Here is an 18,923-nt window from a genome sequence, read left to right as displayed (position 1 = left end):
GTGATGAAGGAAGGCCTTTGGAGGACACCACCCATTATCACTCCCTGCAACCTGATGGATGACCAGCATCACTAGAGAGGAAAGCATGTCTCCCCTATCTACAGTACTTTTTTCCTAGTGCATCAAGAGTTGCTTAGGCTTTTAGGTTTTTTCAATAAAATAATCAAATTTGCTCACATCCCCTTAAGTTTCTTTCTTTGGCATCACTACCAGCATGGTCTGTTGTGCTTATTGACCTGAAGACATTCTGATGTAAGGGTTTTGAGTAATGTTGTAACAAAAAACTTCACAACTGTTCAGTTAAATATTTTCACCGGAATTCTACTATTTTGGGTAACACTTCCACGCCATTTAGGAATGATGGGGATGGTACATGATGACAGAAGTGATGTTTATTCTTCCTCCTACTCCTATCTAAAGTATTTTAGTATTAATAACAAAATCCACTGACATTTCTTCATGGTTACCAACATTTGGCTTTTTTGCGCTAGGCATTCCAGTCTGGGTGGATTGGGAGGTGTAGCCTGTGGAGCAGCTTTGTTGGCCAGAGTTCAGTGTTTCTCCAGGAGAGAATATAAGATTTATTTCTGGCTCCACTGTTGTTGTGGTGGCACCATCTCATACAAGTCATGGAAGGCTATGGAATCAGAGTAGCTGCTGCACCACCAGGCATTTGACTTTTTCCAGCTGTGCCTTTCACTGCTCATAGTACAAGAGAAGAGTTACACAGCACCTGCTGTACCACCTAGTGCTAACGAAGCTAACCTGTAACAGAAAACTTGCTGTCCAAGGGAGAAAGACGCCTTTAATGTACATTCCCACCACACTCCAAACACATTCAGCTGCAAACAGCTTACCAATAAAATCACTAGAGTCAAAGGTTTCTGCCACCTCCAAAACCTCACTAAAGTCAAAACACTTCACAGATGGATCGATTTCAAGATGACATTTTGCTTCTTGCATATGTTCACTGGGATTCATCATTAACAGTCCACAATTAATGTCTCCTAGTCTCTGGTATCACTAAAAATTAAAGATACTGTAAGAGAAATCTTAGCATCAGAGAAGCATTAGTCAAATCTATATTCAAACAAGAATAAAACCAGCAAGACCATATAAAAAAAGTGTATTATATGCATCAGATGATTCATATGTAAGGCAGATAATGAGGGAAAAGGTTTCACCGAAGATCACAGCTCCTTAGGCACTGGCTAACACAAACACAATACATATCACAAGCCTCCTACAGTCTGTTCTTCACAGATGTTTTTCTGCCATATACTGTGCAATTACTTAAAACCAACTAAAACTGATTAATGACCATTAATAGAAAATACAGAACAAATACTGCAAAAAAAGCAATAAATATATATACACGAGTGGCAAGGGGGACACACACAAAAAAAACCCCATTCCAAACCCCGTAAATAATATCAAATAATTATCAGAATTAAAAAACAAACAAACCAAAAAAACCCCAACAAAACAACAACAAAAACGAGAAACAACTTTTACCTATGCAGTAACATATAGGGCCCCTTCCTATTGGACATTAATTTTTCTTCTAACAGTAAAATCACCTCAGGTTATCTACAAAAAAACACATCAGGATGCACAGCTTCAGGATGCATACAGTCCTGGCAAAATCTTTAGCTGACTGATGCCATTAAAGCTCTTCTCAAGGCAACGGACTCCAGAAAATTTGCAGTGCACAAGGTGTTTTCACCAGTCTTGGAAGATTGAGCTATTGATGAGCAGGAGGAAAAATGGTCTTGGTCTTGTGCACTCCTGTAGTACACAAATGCACCTACTCATCAAACACCAAATACTTTAATTTTCAAAAGAACATCCTTAGGCCCATCTTATTGTACAATTTACATTAATAGTTCCACCTTTTTGTGTTTCCAAGTTGTTACATTTGTATGATTTAACAGTTAAATTACTGTTTCATTATCTTAGTACTCAAAAATGGCCAAAACACTTTTTTCTTCAAGTGCTTCAAAACTTGGTAATGAAAATTATAATTCTGGGTAAGTCTCAGAGAGTTTAAAGCACAACAGAAAATTCTTATGAAAGTCCAGAACTTTCTTCACCTTCTGGGCTACTGTATACAATATAAACATAAGCATTTACATAAACAAACACACGCACACACACACAGTTTTGTATATCCTATAAATCTATTTGATTTTCATCATCTGCCAAGAGTCATTTCACTGGTTCTACATTCTTACAAGGATGTTTTTGATATCTCTCATTTGGGTATATGTCTATTCCTGAGGAAAACAATTTGCTTTCCAGAACTCCCTCTGATACAGGACTATATCTCTTCCTTTGAAAAAGTAATAAATAATGCATACAGGTAGTTTTGTACATAGATGAATAAAATCTTTCATAGTCTTCACACCTTCAATAAAAGGTTACTGAGGATAAAAAAAAAAAATACACTGAATAAGGTGAAAGACAGCTTTCAGGAAAGACAAAAAGAAAAGCCAAATCCAGGAACTAAACTATTTATATAAGGTATGAGAGAGATTGGCCATTAAAGTGATCCTGTTCTTAGTTTCTTGGCTGCAAATGAAGTAGTACACATCCTGCATGCATAAGCCAAGATTTCACCCTCTCCCCTTTTATCAAAAAATGTCCATTAGTCTCCTGCTACTGGTAAATTTGATGATGCTGCTTACTACAGCTGTCAGACATATTCTGAGATCCTGTTGTTATCTGCTGGCCTTCAACAAATTTCTACTTTTAGTTCTCTATTTCTGCAGTAAAATTTATATGTTTGAGAACTATATTTTTAAAGTAACTATTTACATTTCAACCATGTTTTAGAATAGAGCCAGGAAAAATGAATTACTGCAGTCAAGTGATGACCTCTATTTTTCATCAGCTATAGCTTTCCACTCTTTAAGGAACCTCTCTCAAGAAGGGCTACTCACACTGAGTCAAAGCACATGTCTGAAAAATGCAACTGCAATATCAAAATATTGTGTTTGATATTAAAACAGAATTTCATTATATCTGGGTATGATTTGACAGCAATTTCCTGTAAATCATACTATAGATCATTCTAAGAATAAGCAGCACACAGAGGCAACTGAGTAAACTCACTGCAAATAACGAGAAGCAGCAGATGAGGATGGGAAAGTGAAGAGATGGAGACAGGCCTCAGAAGCTAAGGAAAACCAAGACAATTCTTTGCAGCCAGTATGCTGCACTAGAAGCAGGTTAATTCCAAAAAGAATTCTATCCCCACTCTCCCAGAATTCAGATTTGTGTTTCCTATTCCAATTTACAGGATTCTAACAGGCTTTTCAGAAGACTGTCTCAGCTGCTTCCATTTGACCATTAATGCTTCAGTGTTCCACCTGTTCATTTCTTTCCAACAGTGGACGCACAGGAATGACATTTTTGCTGAACCATTCAACAGGAGAGAGAGTCATCCCATACTGGCAATAGCCTGTGCTGTTCACAGATGTGGAAAAGAAAATGTAAGCAGACTAGACACATCTGTTAATTGTAGACATTCTGATTTATTTTTAAGGTATGTTTACATCTAGAACATAAGATAGTGGAGATGTGAACTCATGAACATGCAATCTAACCAATCAACCAGACACTCATTACAGTGACAAAAACAAACTTTAATGGTACCATGTGGTGCTCTTGAGTCCTTTCATTTGAGTTTAACCTGAAGAGAACCACTGAAAATACCCACAATTTGCTGTCAGATTACCTGACAAGCTTGTGATCATAGCTCATGAGTACGGCTGTCAAGTGGAATGAGGAAAAATGTTTTTCTGCACTATGCAGTAGGTAAACAGCTTTCTCTCTTACCTTTCCCAAAAGAGTAAATACTGATCACAGCATCATGAAACAAATTTCATGCCTCAGTGGTCTAATTTGGGCAGCTAACATATGAATTGTGATTTCCTCAAGGCCCTTTCAATTGGAAAAAAGTTCTACAATACTACAATAAATTAAAATATTTCATGTTCCATAGGGAATAAGAGTGGGAAAGACTTGAAAAGAGGAAAAAAAAGAAGTGAGGGAAGTAAAGTATGATTTATGGATTTCACTTAGAACTTCTTCAAGGCCTGGGCATTATTAGACTAAGAACATCTATGCTGTTTCCAACAAGTAAGAAATGAAGACTAAAATAACAAACCAACTTACAGCTATTCATTTGTTTTAAAGATCATATAGCCCTCACAGTCTAGCAGACTGTAAAAGTAAAGAATTTGTTGGTCAGATGTGTACCTCCAAACTTGAACTCTGCTGCATAGAAGCAGATAGGTACTAAATAAAAGAGACAGAAGTGCAGTAGTGAAATCCTGCCACTGCTGGAAAGTGCAGAAATGTCACTGAATTCAGTGGTTTTGTGATTTCATCCTGACAATTCACCTGTACTTCAGACTAACAGTGTGAATCTGAAAAAACTGACAGGTACTGGAAATCATTTGGGAGCAAATTATCTCACAGTATTCTGAAATTGTCAAATCCAACAGATTAGGCCTCCTGATACAACTTACATGGCAGAAATGCTGAAAAGCCCCTGATAATATCATTCAACTGCATTTATTTATTTATTTACTATGATTTACCCTTAAGGTTTTACAGGTGTAATGAAACAAACCACCAGAAGGATAGTAGAAAAGGCTTAGTCTCACTGGTGAACAAACTAAGAATATCATAGGGACTGCATGATTTGTTTGCAGTACCACTAAAGCCCGAATCCCTCCTACCGGAGTGCTAGCATCAATGTTCCCAGGGAATGGTGTTCATTTTATTCTGGTTCTAGTCAATATAAGAATGTCTTTTATTAAGATGCTTTGTAGTTGAATATTGGGTTTGGTGCTGCTGGGAACGCAAGGCTCTTCAATGTCCATTTAACCAGTCATATGATGTAAAGGATACCACGTTTTCTGACAGCTATTACTGATAGTTACATTGCACTCCTAGTCCTGCAGCAGTGTCATGAGATGTCATACACAGGAATATGCAAAATTCCTCAGCATCACACCACAAAACCAGAGTCAGGTGATGAATGGACAGCTGCAAGGGTGGGGATCTGTTACCCAATAATGACCTAGCGTGCTAAAATACAGCTGATCCTGTAGGCAACTGTTATCTCATAGCCTCAATTTGCAGCATCCCACACATGGAGTGGTTTGATCCGTCTTACTGTAAAGTTGCAGCAGGCATCTGTGGAAACTGGCAAACAAGTGCAAAAATAAATCCAAGCTATTCAGGAGATCCTGTCAACTTCTAAAACATTCTTATGCAAAGGCACACCTGGAATTTGCACAACCTTAGGCTGATTACCAGGGGGACCTAGAGCTGTACAGGCAGAATAAACAGTGGCCCTGTAGGAGGATAAAATTCGTCTAGAAGTCTGTCTGTCACTACTTTCTTATCCTTCATAAAGAAAAAAAAAAAATCTCATAATCATGTATAAACAAGGAATCAACTCAACTAAGCTCAGATATTTCGGAATTGCTATGCTGTTAATAAAACAGTTTTATATTACATGAAGTCTAGAAGGGTATTTAATTTCTACAATAAAGAAATTACATTCCAGACTGGTAAAGAATTTATGTGTGCCCTAAATTCTGTGGGAAAAAAAAAATCAAAGGTGAAATGATACTGTCCTGAAACATTTGGAAAAAATGAATGGAATGAGCATGTCCTTATATTGAATTCTACGTTCAGTTTTACAACAGAGCATTATGTTTAAGTTCAAAGGTTCTAGAAAGGATATAATTGATGAAATAGCAACCCATTATTTTCCCACACATGCTAAACCCTTTAATGACTAGAAAAATAATTATTTCAAGAAAATCTTGGTTGTTTAGCGAAGACAGAAGTCTAATTCTACCAATTCAACAGTGAACACTGTCTTTAAGGGCCTGGAGTACTAGAAAAATATCAGCAAGAGGTTGGAATTATCCATGCAAATGCAAATAAAACCAAAGGAGATTCTCGTTGCCTTCAATATATTTGATCAGGCTCCTTCTGAACAGACGTAACAGTTCATCATTCATATACAGATAAATATGAGGCACTGCTTTTCAAGTGATTTTAATTACTTTTTTTGTGTGTTAGATTTCTTGTAACTACTCGGTTGTTTAACTTGACACACTTAAATGAGTAATTTACGAAACGCAAATGCAATGGAAAAAGATAACTACAGTAAAAGCCTGAAATTGTTTAAAAGCACAAATAGAGAATTTCATTTCTAACTCCCACCTGTTACCACTACCAATTTCACCTACCCCTCTTTCTCCACTTACTGCAACTTCATCTGATTGATCATCTCAGACATCACTTCACTTATTTTGATTGTCCTTACTTCCTTCTCACAATGTCTCAGTTCTGGCATGTTGGTTTTCATGTATGGAAATCACTGGGATCTGAAGGCTAAGTCCAAACACTCAATATTGCTTGCTGTAGGAAACATCTCTGTAATTATGGCTGCAAGACAGCCATTAAACGTGCACCTCCATTATTAACAGAGATCAAGCAAAAAAAGGCATGCTTTCGATACCAGGCTACATATATGAATAAGGGAACGCTATATTGCGACAAAAGGAGCTGAAGACAGACTTTAAATCAAGATCTGACACCCATCTAGAAGCTACATTACTAATTAAGTAAAAAACAATGGACTCAATGAATAGAAGTAAGATTCCTCGGCTCTGTAATACAGAAGGTCAGATTTTACTGTCATATATGGTCTTCTCTACACCTAGACTTTAAAAACAGAACTTTAGCTGAATATACTAAACAGAGAAAGAGGGAAGCCAAGAAAATCATTATGTGTAATATTGCAGTTACCCAGCACAGACATTTTAAGAAAGTCTCCTGTTCTTCCTCGGGGATTTAGCGTTTACTCATGATCGCCACACATAAGGAAAGCAGTACCTTTATTTTTAGTAAGCCATTCCACTGAAACAAGGCACGAAAATCTTCCAGCAGTGTTTTGTACAACAGAATACCTACCATGCAGCGGTTCAAAGGCACTACAAAATCTAATATTGATGAAATGGACAGGCCATAATTTTTCATGTTTTACATTCCTTTCAGAGTCTCTCCTCTGTCCAGGTATCAGTGTGTTAGAAAAAAGAAATTACCTGTAACCAGAGTCTGTCACCTGAGTCTGTTCCACCATTGGCAGTGCATTGAAAAGTAGCAAACTGTCCTGCATTGACTTCCACACTCTGAAGACGCAAGAAATGGGGAGTTTTTGCTGTTGGAAAAGATACAAGTGCTAAAGTTATGCAAGAGCCAAGTACTGGCAATAAAAATACACCCAGTAAATGAAATAGTTCTGCTTTAAAAGGTTCAGGTCACTGACTACACATTAGATTCCAGGTTGGTTTCCTTCCATGCCTTGGAAAGTGCAGAATAGAAGGGTGCTATTTGCTCCTGTTGTGTAAATTACCTTAGGTCAGCATCCCTCTTGTAACAACCATCTATTAAAAAAGATCATATTGGAAACTAATAATGTTTTGAAGACAAACCTATCAGATGCTTACACTACCAACTAGACAAACTAGTAAGAAATGATGTTACCAGGAGAACAGATTTTTCTTCTTAACCAAGTACACTTCCTATAGAAGAGATCCTTTAGAAATGCAGCCCACCAGACACAATACTAACATAACACTCCTCACCAACTACAGCTGTATTCTTTAAACCTTTTCAAACACACTGCAGAAAAAAACCAAAACACAACACATATTTCCATACAAATGCTTATTTTTCATTTAGAAAGAGAAAATTATATTAGTAAAAATTAAAGCAATACACCTACAAGTAAGATAATGAATGAAACTGATATTCAAACAAGAATTATATCCACTGAAGTAAAAAACACAGTGTGTGTGTTTTTGTTTTACTAGAAAGAGTCAAGCATGTAATACAGAAAAATACAGATATTTGATACAGAAACCTATCATTTAAAGCACAATATTCCCCAAACTACTCAAATCCTACTGCAGCCAAGCAGACTTCTTGCACTGTCTATACTAATGGATAAACCAGGCTTTGAACATTGCTTTTCAACACGAAAATCTTAGTGCCAGCAGTAGACTCACAAACTAAACATCTGTTTTCTAGCAGAGCATTACAACCATTTGAAGTGCTGATGATATTTTCTTAAAACCCCTTATTACTGGGAGAAATTGCATTTTTAAGGAGTCTATAAATAGCTAGCTTCACAAAAAAGTTGCTAAATATCCAGCGCAAGACAGCATAAGAAGGAGGAGATGGAATAAAATGGCTCCAATTAATATCTAAATATGGGATAAACTATTTTACTAAGTATCCTTACAGCAAATTTATTACACATACAGCCTTTTTTTTTTCTTAAAACATTTCCCAATTAGGTCAGACAGAGTTTAGGCCAAAATTATTAACTTCTTTGCCTATGAAACTGTTGGTGTCAGAATATCCAGTAAAATTCTTCAGTATGTTCCCCATTTCTCAGATGTCAACTTTTTTTTTTTTTTTCTTTTTTTTTTTTTTTTTTTAAAAAAAAAAAAAAAAAAAATCTGCCTTTACCCTACTTGATTTTACTGGTTCCTTCGTCTTCTTAAACTCTAGAAAACTAGCTTTTCTGAAACAAAACAAAACACACACACACACACAAACCTGCCCATCTACCACAACCCATCCCTTTCATTTCTACGTGCCTACAATCTGTCTTTGGCTTGGTCTTTGTTTGTACTACCCAAGCAATTGCCTATCCAATATTTTTCCCATTTCGCAGAGTTAATAATTCCATAACTATTTTTCTGGGAGTATACAGAAAGAATATTGTTATGAACTTTATAAAATTTTAGACACAGAGTAGTTTTACTTCAATTTTCACACTTTTTCAATTTTCTTTAGACAATTTAACTGGTTTGATGTCTTAATTTCTAACATTTTAATTACTTCATCAAAGAACTTTTCATTAAAGCTTTTTCATTTCAATACTGTTATGTCAGAACGCTACACGCTATGGGCTATAACTCAGTCTCCACACTAACAAGATTTGAGGTTTTCAGAATTGATTGATACAAACACACAGACCAAACCTCTCAAGATCTGTATAAAAAAAATTAGTAAGCTGCTAAAATGCTGCTTCAGACTTATCCTACCTGAACCAAGGTTATAAATTCAAAATGCAGAAGCACCTATACTTTCTAACAACATGAGAGCCTGATGTGTTTATTAGAAGTAAGTGACTCAGAAATAACAGCTGCTGATTTTGCGTAACTGTCTCTGTATTTGAAGAAATGTGTGTGTCTTCTTGCCATTAAGACTAAAATCATTTTTATGAGGTGCTTTGGTACTAACTGACAGAGCACTTTTTATTTGGCATCATAGCTCTTACTTAAAAGCCACAACAAATGCATGCAAGCAAAATATGGTATAAGAAGAACAATCACACAGAAGTTGGTGTCTTCCTCCTCCCCCAGTCATTTGGTCAGTAAGATCACAACCTACTCTTCCATGTATGATCTTTAATACATCTTACTTTACAAACAGCATACATGTGAAGTAATGTTTTATTTAATTAGTCTATTTAATTATGTCTGGATTACCGCATTAAAGCTTTATCTATAATGTTTGACATGGCAATTCAGGATAATTAAGTACTTCATAGTCTTAATAATTTGATAAAGCAACATATCTGAAGAATAAGGAAGTAAAACATTGCAGAAATGGAGCCATGAACCTTGGGAAGTACCCTAGGAAACTTTGCTTAGCAAAGCTTCAGGCCTCAGCCAGCTGAGTTTTCTAAGACTTGGAAAAAATACTTATATATAGTCCACTGTTCGGTTGTTCATCTGCTCTCACTAATGTCTCAACTTGTGGCTGCACTGAATTTTTGATGCAGACAGAAAATTCATCAACAAATCTTAGAATCATAGAATCATGATGATTTGGTGATTTTATTCTAAAGCAGTTGCCATACGGCCAAGTTTGGGGTTGGGACTCATGCTAAGTCCCATACACAAGGTGCACATAGGAGAGATGTCTTTAAAGATAATAAGGTGCAACGACGCCATGTTTAGCAACACTTCATATATAAACTCAGCCTGTACTTATGGCAGTGACATTGTTTTCTGACATTTTCCTTATCTTTTGCCCCACATTTATCGAAGCACAGTGGCACATTTATTTTAGGGGGCCTGGCTTTACAACACAAGATAGGTACTTACTACATGGATGTCCCAGAACTTTCACTTCATCAATAGCCACATATCCAGAGTGACCCGAAGTAACCACTTCAAAAACAACCTGAGAAGCAGAAAGAGAATTTCAGTTAGCATCTTTGGAATGCAGGGAATATAAAAACAGTTTGCAATGGAAAAATGCATCAACTCTTTCAATATGTTAAGAGCACCTGGAAAACAGAACAATCATAAAACCCTCAAAAAGTGTTGTTCTTATCATTAAAATTAACCAGAACTTAAATTACATTTTTTCATGTTTACAACATTTTTGGAGATTTGCAAGCAGGATCATATATAGCTAACAGTAGAAATAACCAATCCTTCCAATATTTGCTCTGCCAAAGTAGTTACCTAATAAATGCCTTAAGTATTAAGATCAGTATTTTATTTTCAACTCTTTGTCTTGCAGAATGAACTGGTTTTATTTTAAAAATTACAGTTTTGTAGTATACAGAGATTTTTAGGGTATCAGACACAAACATACCTATTTTCAAAAGGAATATATTTTGCATGCTTTTAATCTTTCACCAAATGTGGTGAATTAAGCAAAGCAGATCCATTTGTCATGGTTTGTTTAAAGGCTATAAATAGGTCACAAAATAAATGGACCGTTTTCGTCATTTGAATTGAGTACACTCTAAAGTAAACCTCTCCAAATTTTGGCAGCCTTAGCTTTGAACATCGCAAGAATGTTTATACGGAATAGAATAAAATATGCCAGTAATGTTAGCAGGTACATTTCCACACCAATGTTCAAGAAGTTCATGCTAAAATCCAGGTTGTGATTCTTTTTTTAAATACTTCACTTTTGCTCAGGAAGTTCACTCTAATTGCCTTTTGTAACTGGTCTCAGGAAGCACCCTGAGGAAGACAAAGCTTAGAAACCATTTTTTTGCCTATATGCTGTAGTTGACCTTGGAACAGATGCACACACTGAATGATACAGAATGCAAATAAGTTATGTGGATAACATACCACTCATTATATATCACAACTTCCTGATGTTGAATAACACTCTCAGAATACCAATACTGATTTTAAAACAAACCTTGCAGTGAGAAAAACCTTCATGCCCTTTGCCTCTGCCTTCTCCCTTCTTTCTCACTGCTCTACCTGTGGACACTGCTCTGTTGCTCTCTCCCAAATTTCTTCTTCCTAACCTCTGTCCATTTCTCCCTCCCAGCCCCACTGGAATAAAATTGCTGTAAATATGGCCATAACTCTACAGGGATGAAAAGGAAAAAATACTTTTCAGTCTAGTTCTGCCTCTTGTCTACACAAAATTTCAATGTAAAGCGGCAGTGTTGCCACTACATGAATCATGCAGCAAGAATAAACCACAAGACGTCAATGAGCAAAGTCCCAATGCTGCCAAGGAAAATTTTCAGAAAAAAAGTCCTGCAAGGAAAGGGTTGCTCAGTTGCTTTCCAAATGCCAGATGGCACTCTACTGGCTCTTAAAGTTGGTATTATTGATCCACAGCAACAGGTTGAACAGGGTATGGATTTGGCTCCCAGCATTTAGTAGAACATCCAGAGCAACACCGTTCAAAATTTCAAAGGCTCTCTTTCCTACAAAGAAGAAAATCTCCTGATGAAATTCATCTTAACTATCTTGGGAAGCAGAAGTTCTTAAAGAAGAAAAAGAGCAAAGACTCAGCAGACCTGAAATAACTTTTTTAACCATGATTATTACCCTCATTGTAACAGCCTTGAAATGGAAATAGAGAGGTGATGTGCACTAAGTAACCCTAAGTTTTAACAGCAGTGCAAGACCCAAGAATGCAGCTCCTGTTAGTCACTGAACTTTGAAAAAAGAACAAGCATTTCTCTCTATTAAGAAACATGACAAAGTTGCAAGTTCCTCATTTGTGCTACAATCTCTGAAAAACCAGTAATTATTATGATGCCCTTGAAAAAAGGCACAGAATGTTCCATTTCCTGAAGAGCTACCAAGCCTATTCCAATCTGAGAACATCTGAAAGACCACAGGGTATGAGAACCATGGCATAGCCCCAGGAAACTGCAGTTAAGGCAGAGACGTTGCAACATGGTAGTGGAGAACAGGGAGCGGACAACCAGGTCTCAGAAATTATGGAAAAGTTTCCCAGGGAAATATGTTGTCACACAGTAATTCCTTAAGATAGCTGAATCTAGGTGTGGATGTAAAGACCTGGCTCTAAAAACAACAGAGGGCTGTGGACAGCTACTGATTTGTTTCCTATATTTCCTAGTGCCTTTGAGTCTTCTCTGTTGAGATTAAAAATACATTAAAGACTAACTTTCTGGATTTTATTGAAACATAACCTAAAAAAAAGGAAAATAAACCTCCTCCTTCCTATGGAGCACTCGGCATAAGAGCAGCTGCACAAAGCCTGTCTGAAAGGCCTACCTGATCCACGATTCCATCACTGCAAAGTTAAGTATTTTATTTCAGGTTCTCAACTTTCAGACATGCTAAATTCTAAAAGATACCCTGAGAAACTGGCACATGCACACCTGTGGAGCAGCCAGCCAAACCAGTCAGAAGTTTTCTGCTAAAAATGTTACTGCCGAGTAACAGAGACTTAACTATTTTTTAGAAAATGCTGCATGCGAGTGTCTTTTCTAAAGAACTACGTGGCTTCCAGCAAGATCAATAACCTGAGCTTTAGGAAAGAAAACATATGCAATACCTGAGTCAATCACAAAATAATTTCCATAATTCATAACAGAGGAGCTTAGCTAAAGGCTCTCTGAGAGCCTTTAAGTATCTCAGCATTGCAATCTATCACAGCCACAAAAGCTTATAGATTCCTATTCCTTCAGTTCACAGGCAGAAATTACAACCTTGAAACAACTGAATCACAACTGCTAATGACAACAGGAGAGAAAAACTCAACAACTCATACAACTGATCTAAAATACCTTGCAGTATCTCTAGACAAAATATCAAAAGTGTCATTCCACAAAAAAGCCAGGAAGCGTATCAAGAAAATACCAGCTGGACATACAACTGAATTACAATTATTTACATTAAAGAAAGTATGTTCCAAAGAGAAGTATTACAAATTGAAACACTGTCAGTTTAATAGCGCTTCCATTATTGGCAATAGCCAAACTGATATAAACTTTAATGACCGTAACTTTTAGTCTCTCCTGACACAGAATATGCCATTTTTAGTAAATGGAAAGAGGCACTAAAGGCAATAACGACATACCATTCCCAAAGAGAGACACTGATTCCTAAATAGAAGAAAAAGTATGCACAAATACAGACTGGTCAGAAAGGAATGACAGCAGACCTGAGGAGAAGGACTTGAGGGTATTGCTGGACGAGAAGGTTAAAACGACCCAGCCACATGCACTTGAAGCCTAGAAAGCCACTGTATCCTGGGATGGATTAGAACAGGCATGGCCACAACCTCAAGGCAAGTGATTTTCCCCCTCTACTCCACTTCAGTGAAACCCCACCTGGAGTACTGCGTTCAGCTCTGGGGCTCCCAAGAAATGCATGAACCCTGCTGAAGGAAGTTCAGAGAAGGGCAACGCCGATGGTCAGAGGGGTGGAGCACGTCCCCTATGAAGAGGCTTATGTATCTGGGGTCATGCAGCCTGAAGAAGAGAAGGCTCCAGGGATCGTAGGATCATAGAATGGTTTGGGTTGGAAGGAACCTTAAAGGTCATCTAGTTCCAAGGCCTCTTCCATGGGCAGGGACACCTTTTATTGGACCAGACTGTTCAGAGCTCCATTCAACTTTGTCTCATTATGGGATGCCACATTACAGGTGTAACTATAACCACATGTACATACTGGAGCTCTTTCTGTGGCCTTTCAGTACCTGAAAGGGACCTACAGAAGAGCTGGAAAGGGACTTTTCACAAGGGCATGTAGTGATATGACAAGGGGTGATGACTTTGAACTGGAAGAGGATGGATTTAGACTAGATATTCGTAAGAAAATCTTTATTGCAAAAGTGGGGATACACTGGTATAGGTTTCCCAGAGAAACCGACCCTGGAAGATAGGTTGTATGGGGCTTTGAGAAACCTGGTTTTATGGAAGGCGTCCCAGCCACAGCAGGAGTTTGAAGCTAGATGATCTTTAAGATCCCTTCCAACTCAAATCATTCTATGATTGTGGGAACATGACAGTTAATCCCAAGTATGGTAATGTAATCCCTCTTCCGTTCACAGGGTGTGAAATACTATCAACTGCTCTATATAAATTCAGCATTTTGTTTTATTTGAATAGATGAATGAAGATTAGAGACTCAAATATCTGCTAACTAAGCATTTTCCCTTTTTAAATTAAAAAAGGAATTTGATCCTATGCATTACAGGTTTCTGAAAGTCCTGGTAAGAGTGCTACCCACTGTGAGAGAGAGAGACCTGAGAAATACTTCTGGTAGCCCATTTATTCACTGAAAACCTTAAAATAGGGATATCAAGACTCTTCACAAATCTGGATCAGTTTTCCTAGTAAATTCACTAGAAATGAGACCTAGAAATCTATTTCGCATCCAATTTTCTCCATAATTTCCCATTTGAAAAGTAGATTGGCCTGTAAACATTAACTTTTTTACTGCCACCTCCAAAACTTTGCCTTTTCTCATGGCTGATGCAACACCTGCAGGCAATACAAAAGACTCCGGTCAAAACAGAGAAAACACTCCAGCAACGTCAGACTGGGCGGCCCTTGGATTTTTTGCCAATTATTCCGCCACCTTATCAGTCCGGAAACAACTGGTTAAAACACGCAATTCATTTGCTCAGGAAAAACTGCTGAACACTGCCCTGAGAGCTGTTTTACACCATTCTCCCTGCAGCAAGCCTGCCAAACAGGAACCAGGGAAGCGGCTTAGCACTGCACTGTCCCTGATCCTCCCTGCTTCACTGAAGAGCAAAATTAGCTTTTCATTCCTGCCACTTCCCCTTGCTACATATGAACAAAGGAAGGGGGTCTGCTCACCAACATAAATGCTTACTGCTGAAAATGTGCGACTCAAGATAACTCGTTTGTTCCAAAGAACAATAGAAATAAACAGGTTTTGTTGCCACACAACCTCACTCTGTAAATTCCTGCCTTTGTTGCTGCAAAATTACAACACTTTCAGTCAAAAGGTGGATTGTACCTAATATAAACACTGTCCTTCACACGACTTAAAAATAGCACTTTGCAAAAACAAGAAAGAGAAAGGAGTACTAAGAAAGCTGCTTAAGCTCAGGCTGCAATCCTGCCCCCCACCCCCCCTGCATCCCCAGTGATCAGGCAGTGCTGCATCACACACGGCGCTCTCCTCTGCCTGCTCTGCTTTACTGCACAGGGCATCTTTCTTTGACTGTACTGTGCAAGGCATTGGGAACAGTTTCTCTCCACAAAACTGGCACTGACTTGTGGGTAGAATTCTTCCCCCCTTTCTGACTCATCCTAGGACTACCTGCCTTATCACAACAGCAGAAACTGCTTTCTCATCAAAGCCATGCGAAGGCAGGTTCCTGAGCTGGACCTTCCCAAGCCCTGGCAGAGGTCCATCACAGCTTACTGACGTGGGCTAAATTGTGTTCAGGCATCCCTGTCTGGGAATTCGCTTCATGCCACTTCCCTCCCCACCTCTCACTCCTACATGACTACCATGTGGCCCTCACACCTGCACTCAAGCACATGAAACAACATTTTGGTGGCTGCTGCCAATCCGAGACCACAAAGAAACAAGCAAGCCACACTGAAAACTGAACTCCTGACATTAAGGCCTGTTAAATCCTATTCTCCTCTTTTTGTTTTTAAACCAGTTGCTGTCTTGTACTTTTCTACTGAAGGCCCAAATGCTTTTCTGGTGTAGGAACAAGGGACAGGAGCAAATAAAAGAGTGTATATGACAAAAAATGCATGCCTACTTACTTGTGACCATTTTTAGACTGCTGGGCGTTTTTAAATGTAGGTATGTGGTTTGCCCTGGTGCATCTTTCTCAAAACAGCTGTTCCCAAAGCACATAAGTCAATGAAGAAGAGCTATTTAAGATGCCTGAGACAGGTTTGTTTTTCAAAATGCAATATGCATTTCAAAGTTTCTTTGGAGTTCAAAGCACAGTTCAGGAACTGTATGTGTGCAGTTGAATGCAACACACACATCACACGAGAATGTAAGCCTGACTTTTACTGCACGAGAAGCTTAATACTCTGTCCTAGATGAGGATTTAAGCGCACCACATGAGCCAAACTCCAAGCAAAACATGTACAAAGCAGGTTATGAAACAAATGTATGTTTAAGTCCAGATTTTAAAAGTTTGGTTTGATCTACTGCTTCTTATTCCCTAACCTCCTAATTTACAAGGGGAAGTGTCAAAATGGTGAAGGGTAAATCTCATCTCTGTGAAGTGATACTATGTAACTCCTTTGAGTCCTCACTAAAAAGGATCCGGAATTACTGCCAGGCTCTCACGCCATTTTTTCACTCCAGCTTCATAGGATTTTACATTTAAAGATGGTGCAGTGGCACAGACAGTTATATTACTTCACTGGAAGCTATTTTTAATCCTTTCAATTCCATTTCTGGATTTGAAATCTGCAATGTTTGTTGTTTTATTTAATCAAGATTTGTTTCAGTTCACTGCTGCCATGACTGACTTCCAGCAAAGTACAAAGCAAGTAATTCAAAATACAAAAACTGATAGGGGGACAGTGCGTGACTTGCACTGGTGCTGTGCTAAATTGCTTGCTTGAAGGGTTACAAGCAGGGTACACAGTCCCCTCATCAGACTCAACTCAGTAGTAGCTTTTGTATATTGTGATGCTCCAGAATGGTAACACTTCTAAAACGTAAAATTTATTTTGAATACTACTAATTGTTCTGAGTATCATTAACTAACCTAGGGAAAATAACCTGAAATCACCAGATTCTACTCCTGCTAAAATATCCAAATGAGAATAAAACATCAAAACATTAAAGAAAATAAAAACATATACCACCACAAAAAACAAACAACCCCCAACACAACCAAAAAACAAACAACCCCCCCCCCCGCCCCCGCCACCCTCTCCTCACTAGATGAGGAGCCTTTTCCCGACTTGCATCACAAAACATCAATTTTAGAGCCTCTCAACCTACTGAGACTGCTTCCCAAGAATCTAAAACCTATCTTGCCACTAACCAGCAAATTCTATGTAACATTCAATTCTCTTTTTCCATGTACATTCTAATTCTACTCAAGTCAGGAGGAGGGTGAAGGTCTTAGGAATTATGAGAAGCTTTGTTTTGTTTGCAGGCTGTCTCCAAAGGCACAATAAACTCCTTGATGCTCTTGCTTAAGATGCACCAAATAGACAACAGCTCAGTAAAGCAAACAATTTCTCCCGGGCACAATGTTAAAAAGAGGAAGGCAATGCTCCCTCAGGGGAGCACTCCTAAAGCGATTTTATAAAACAGAAATAAGACTAGTACCTGCAGAAATACACCAGCTACTTCGAAACAAATAGCTCCGAGACCAGGAGGCACAGCAGAAAAGAACAAGCTGTGCTGATTATCTTGGACTCCCAGAAGGTGTTTGGCAGCTTGAACCCATGTTACTGCAAGCACACTGCTATCACTAACTGGACAGCAGTGCAGACATAACCTAAAATCACACAGATGTTAGGCAGCAGGACTTGGAAGATCATGAATTATGGAATTAAATACATCCTTAATTGTCAGAATGCTCGACAATTTAAATAATCAGCAAGTAATCAACAATTAATGTTGTTACATGCAGGCTGTAATTGTGATTTGTGATATATATGTAGTACAGCTTACCTATGGTGTGCAACATACACAAATAACTACCTGACAGAAAGAAAACAGTACGTTAAAAGAAATTAATTATTTAGTTCAAAGACTCTACTTTCTAAGGAGTCGATTCTAAATGGAAACCCAATCTGAACAATATTTACAAGCTTTGGAAACTGGTGGTACAATAATAAACTACTGTTAATTATTAAATCTTTTGAACATTTTGCTTGTACATGTTCGCAATACACGGTTTAAACCAATAAATCTTTAGAAGCTGGATTAAAATTCACTCCATACTACGTAATCTGATTTGTAGTCAGCTACCATTTAGTGGGAGTTATTTTGCCTACATTTTTCAACAGCAAAACAGACACAACACACTTTGTTTGAAAAAATATTGAATTGTATAAATATTATAACTCTGGAATGTTATCATATATAATATGTTCTCAGAGTTCTGTAATACATTTTGGTTTCATTTGCATCTAGACCTCTTGCAGTTGTCCTGCTAAGGGAATGGAATTATAAAACATTCACAGATAATATGATTTAAAACACAACAATCACACAATGACATTGCTTTTTCCCTTCACCTATTAATGTCATATCTTCTCTGGGAGAATACTCATTGGGAAACTAGCAATCTTCATATAAGAAAAGTTAAAAAGGGCTCCATCATTCCTTCAAAATATTCTTTGGGGGCTTTTTTAAATTATGTTCAGTAAGGTCAGACAAACTCAGAAAATCACTGGGAGGAAGTCTTGTACATTTTGGAGGTTTCGTGCGGAACCTACGGATTTGTGCCAAATGAGGTTGGAGTTTTGGACTCGAATAGCAGCTCAGGAAACAGACTTGGTACTATAATACACACCTATCGGATGAGTCGTGTGCCTTTCCCACTATTCCTGCAGTCACCTGAGCTGTCCCCAACTTGAAGCCATATTCTCA

At 37.9% G+C, this 18,923-nt stretch overlaps 1 protein-coding gene across 10 annotated transcripts in view; it reads right to left on the bottom strand.

Annotated features, from left to right (window-relative positions):
* Positions 1–18,923, bottom strand: part of PTPRM (protein tyrosine phosphatase receptor type M) — a 442,084-nt gene that overhangs the window by 283,602 nt on the left and 139,559 nt on the right. For all 10 annotated transcript variants that reach the window (XM_040065094.2, XM_040065165.2, XM_040065318.2 and 7 more), the window contains exons 4-5: positions 10,218–10,296; positions 7,137–7,252 (exon numbers count right to left, since the gene is read on the bottom strand). In XM_040065094.2, coding sequence (XP_039921028.1) covers positions 7,137–7,252; positions 10,218–10,296 — 195 coding nt within the window. The remainder of the gene's footprint in view (positions 1–7,136; positions 7,253–10,217; positions 10,297–18,923) is intronic.

This window comes from Hirundo rustica, chromosome 1 (assembly GCF_015227805.2).
Source record: "Hirundo rustica isolate bHirRus1 chromosome 1, bHirRus1.pri.v3, whole genome shotgun sequence".
NCBI classification, from domain to species: Eukaryota; Metazoa; Chordata; class Aves; order Passeriformes; family Hirundinidae; genus Hirundo; species Hirundo rustica.
Note: the sequence above shows the minus strand (reverse complement) of the source record. Positions and strands in the feature narration are given on the sequence as shown.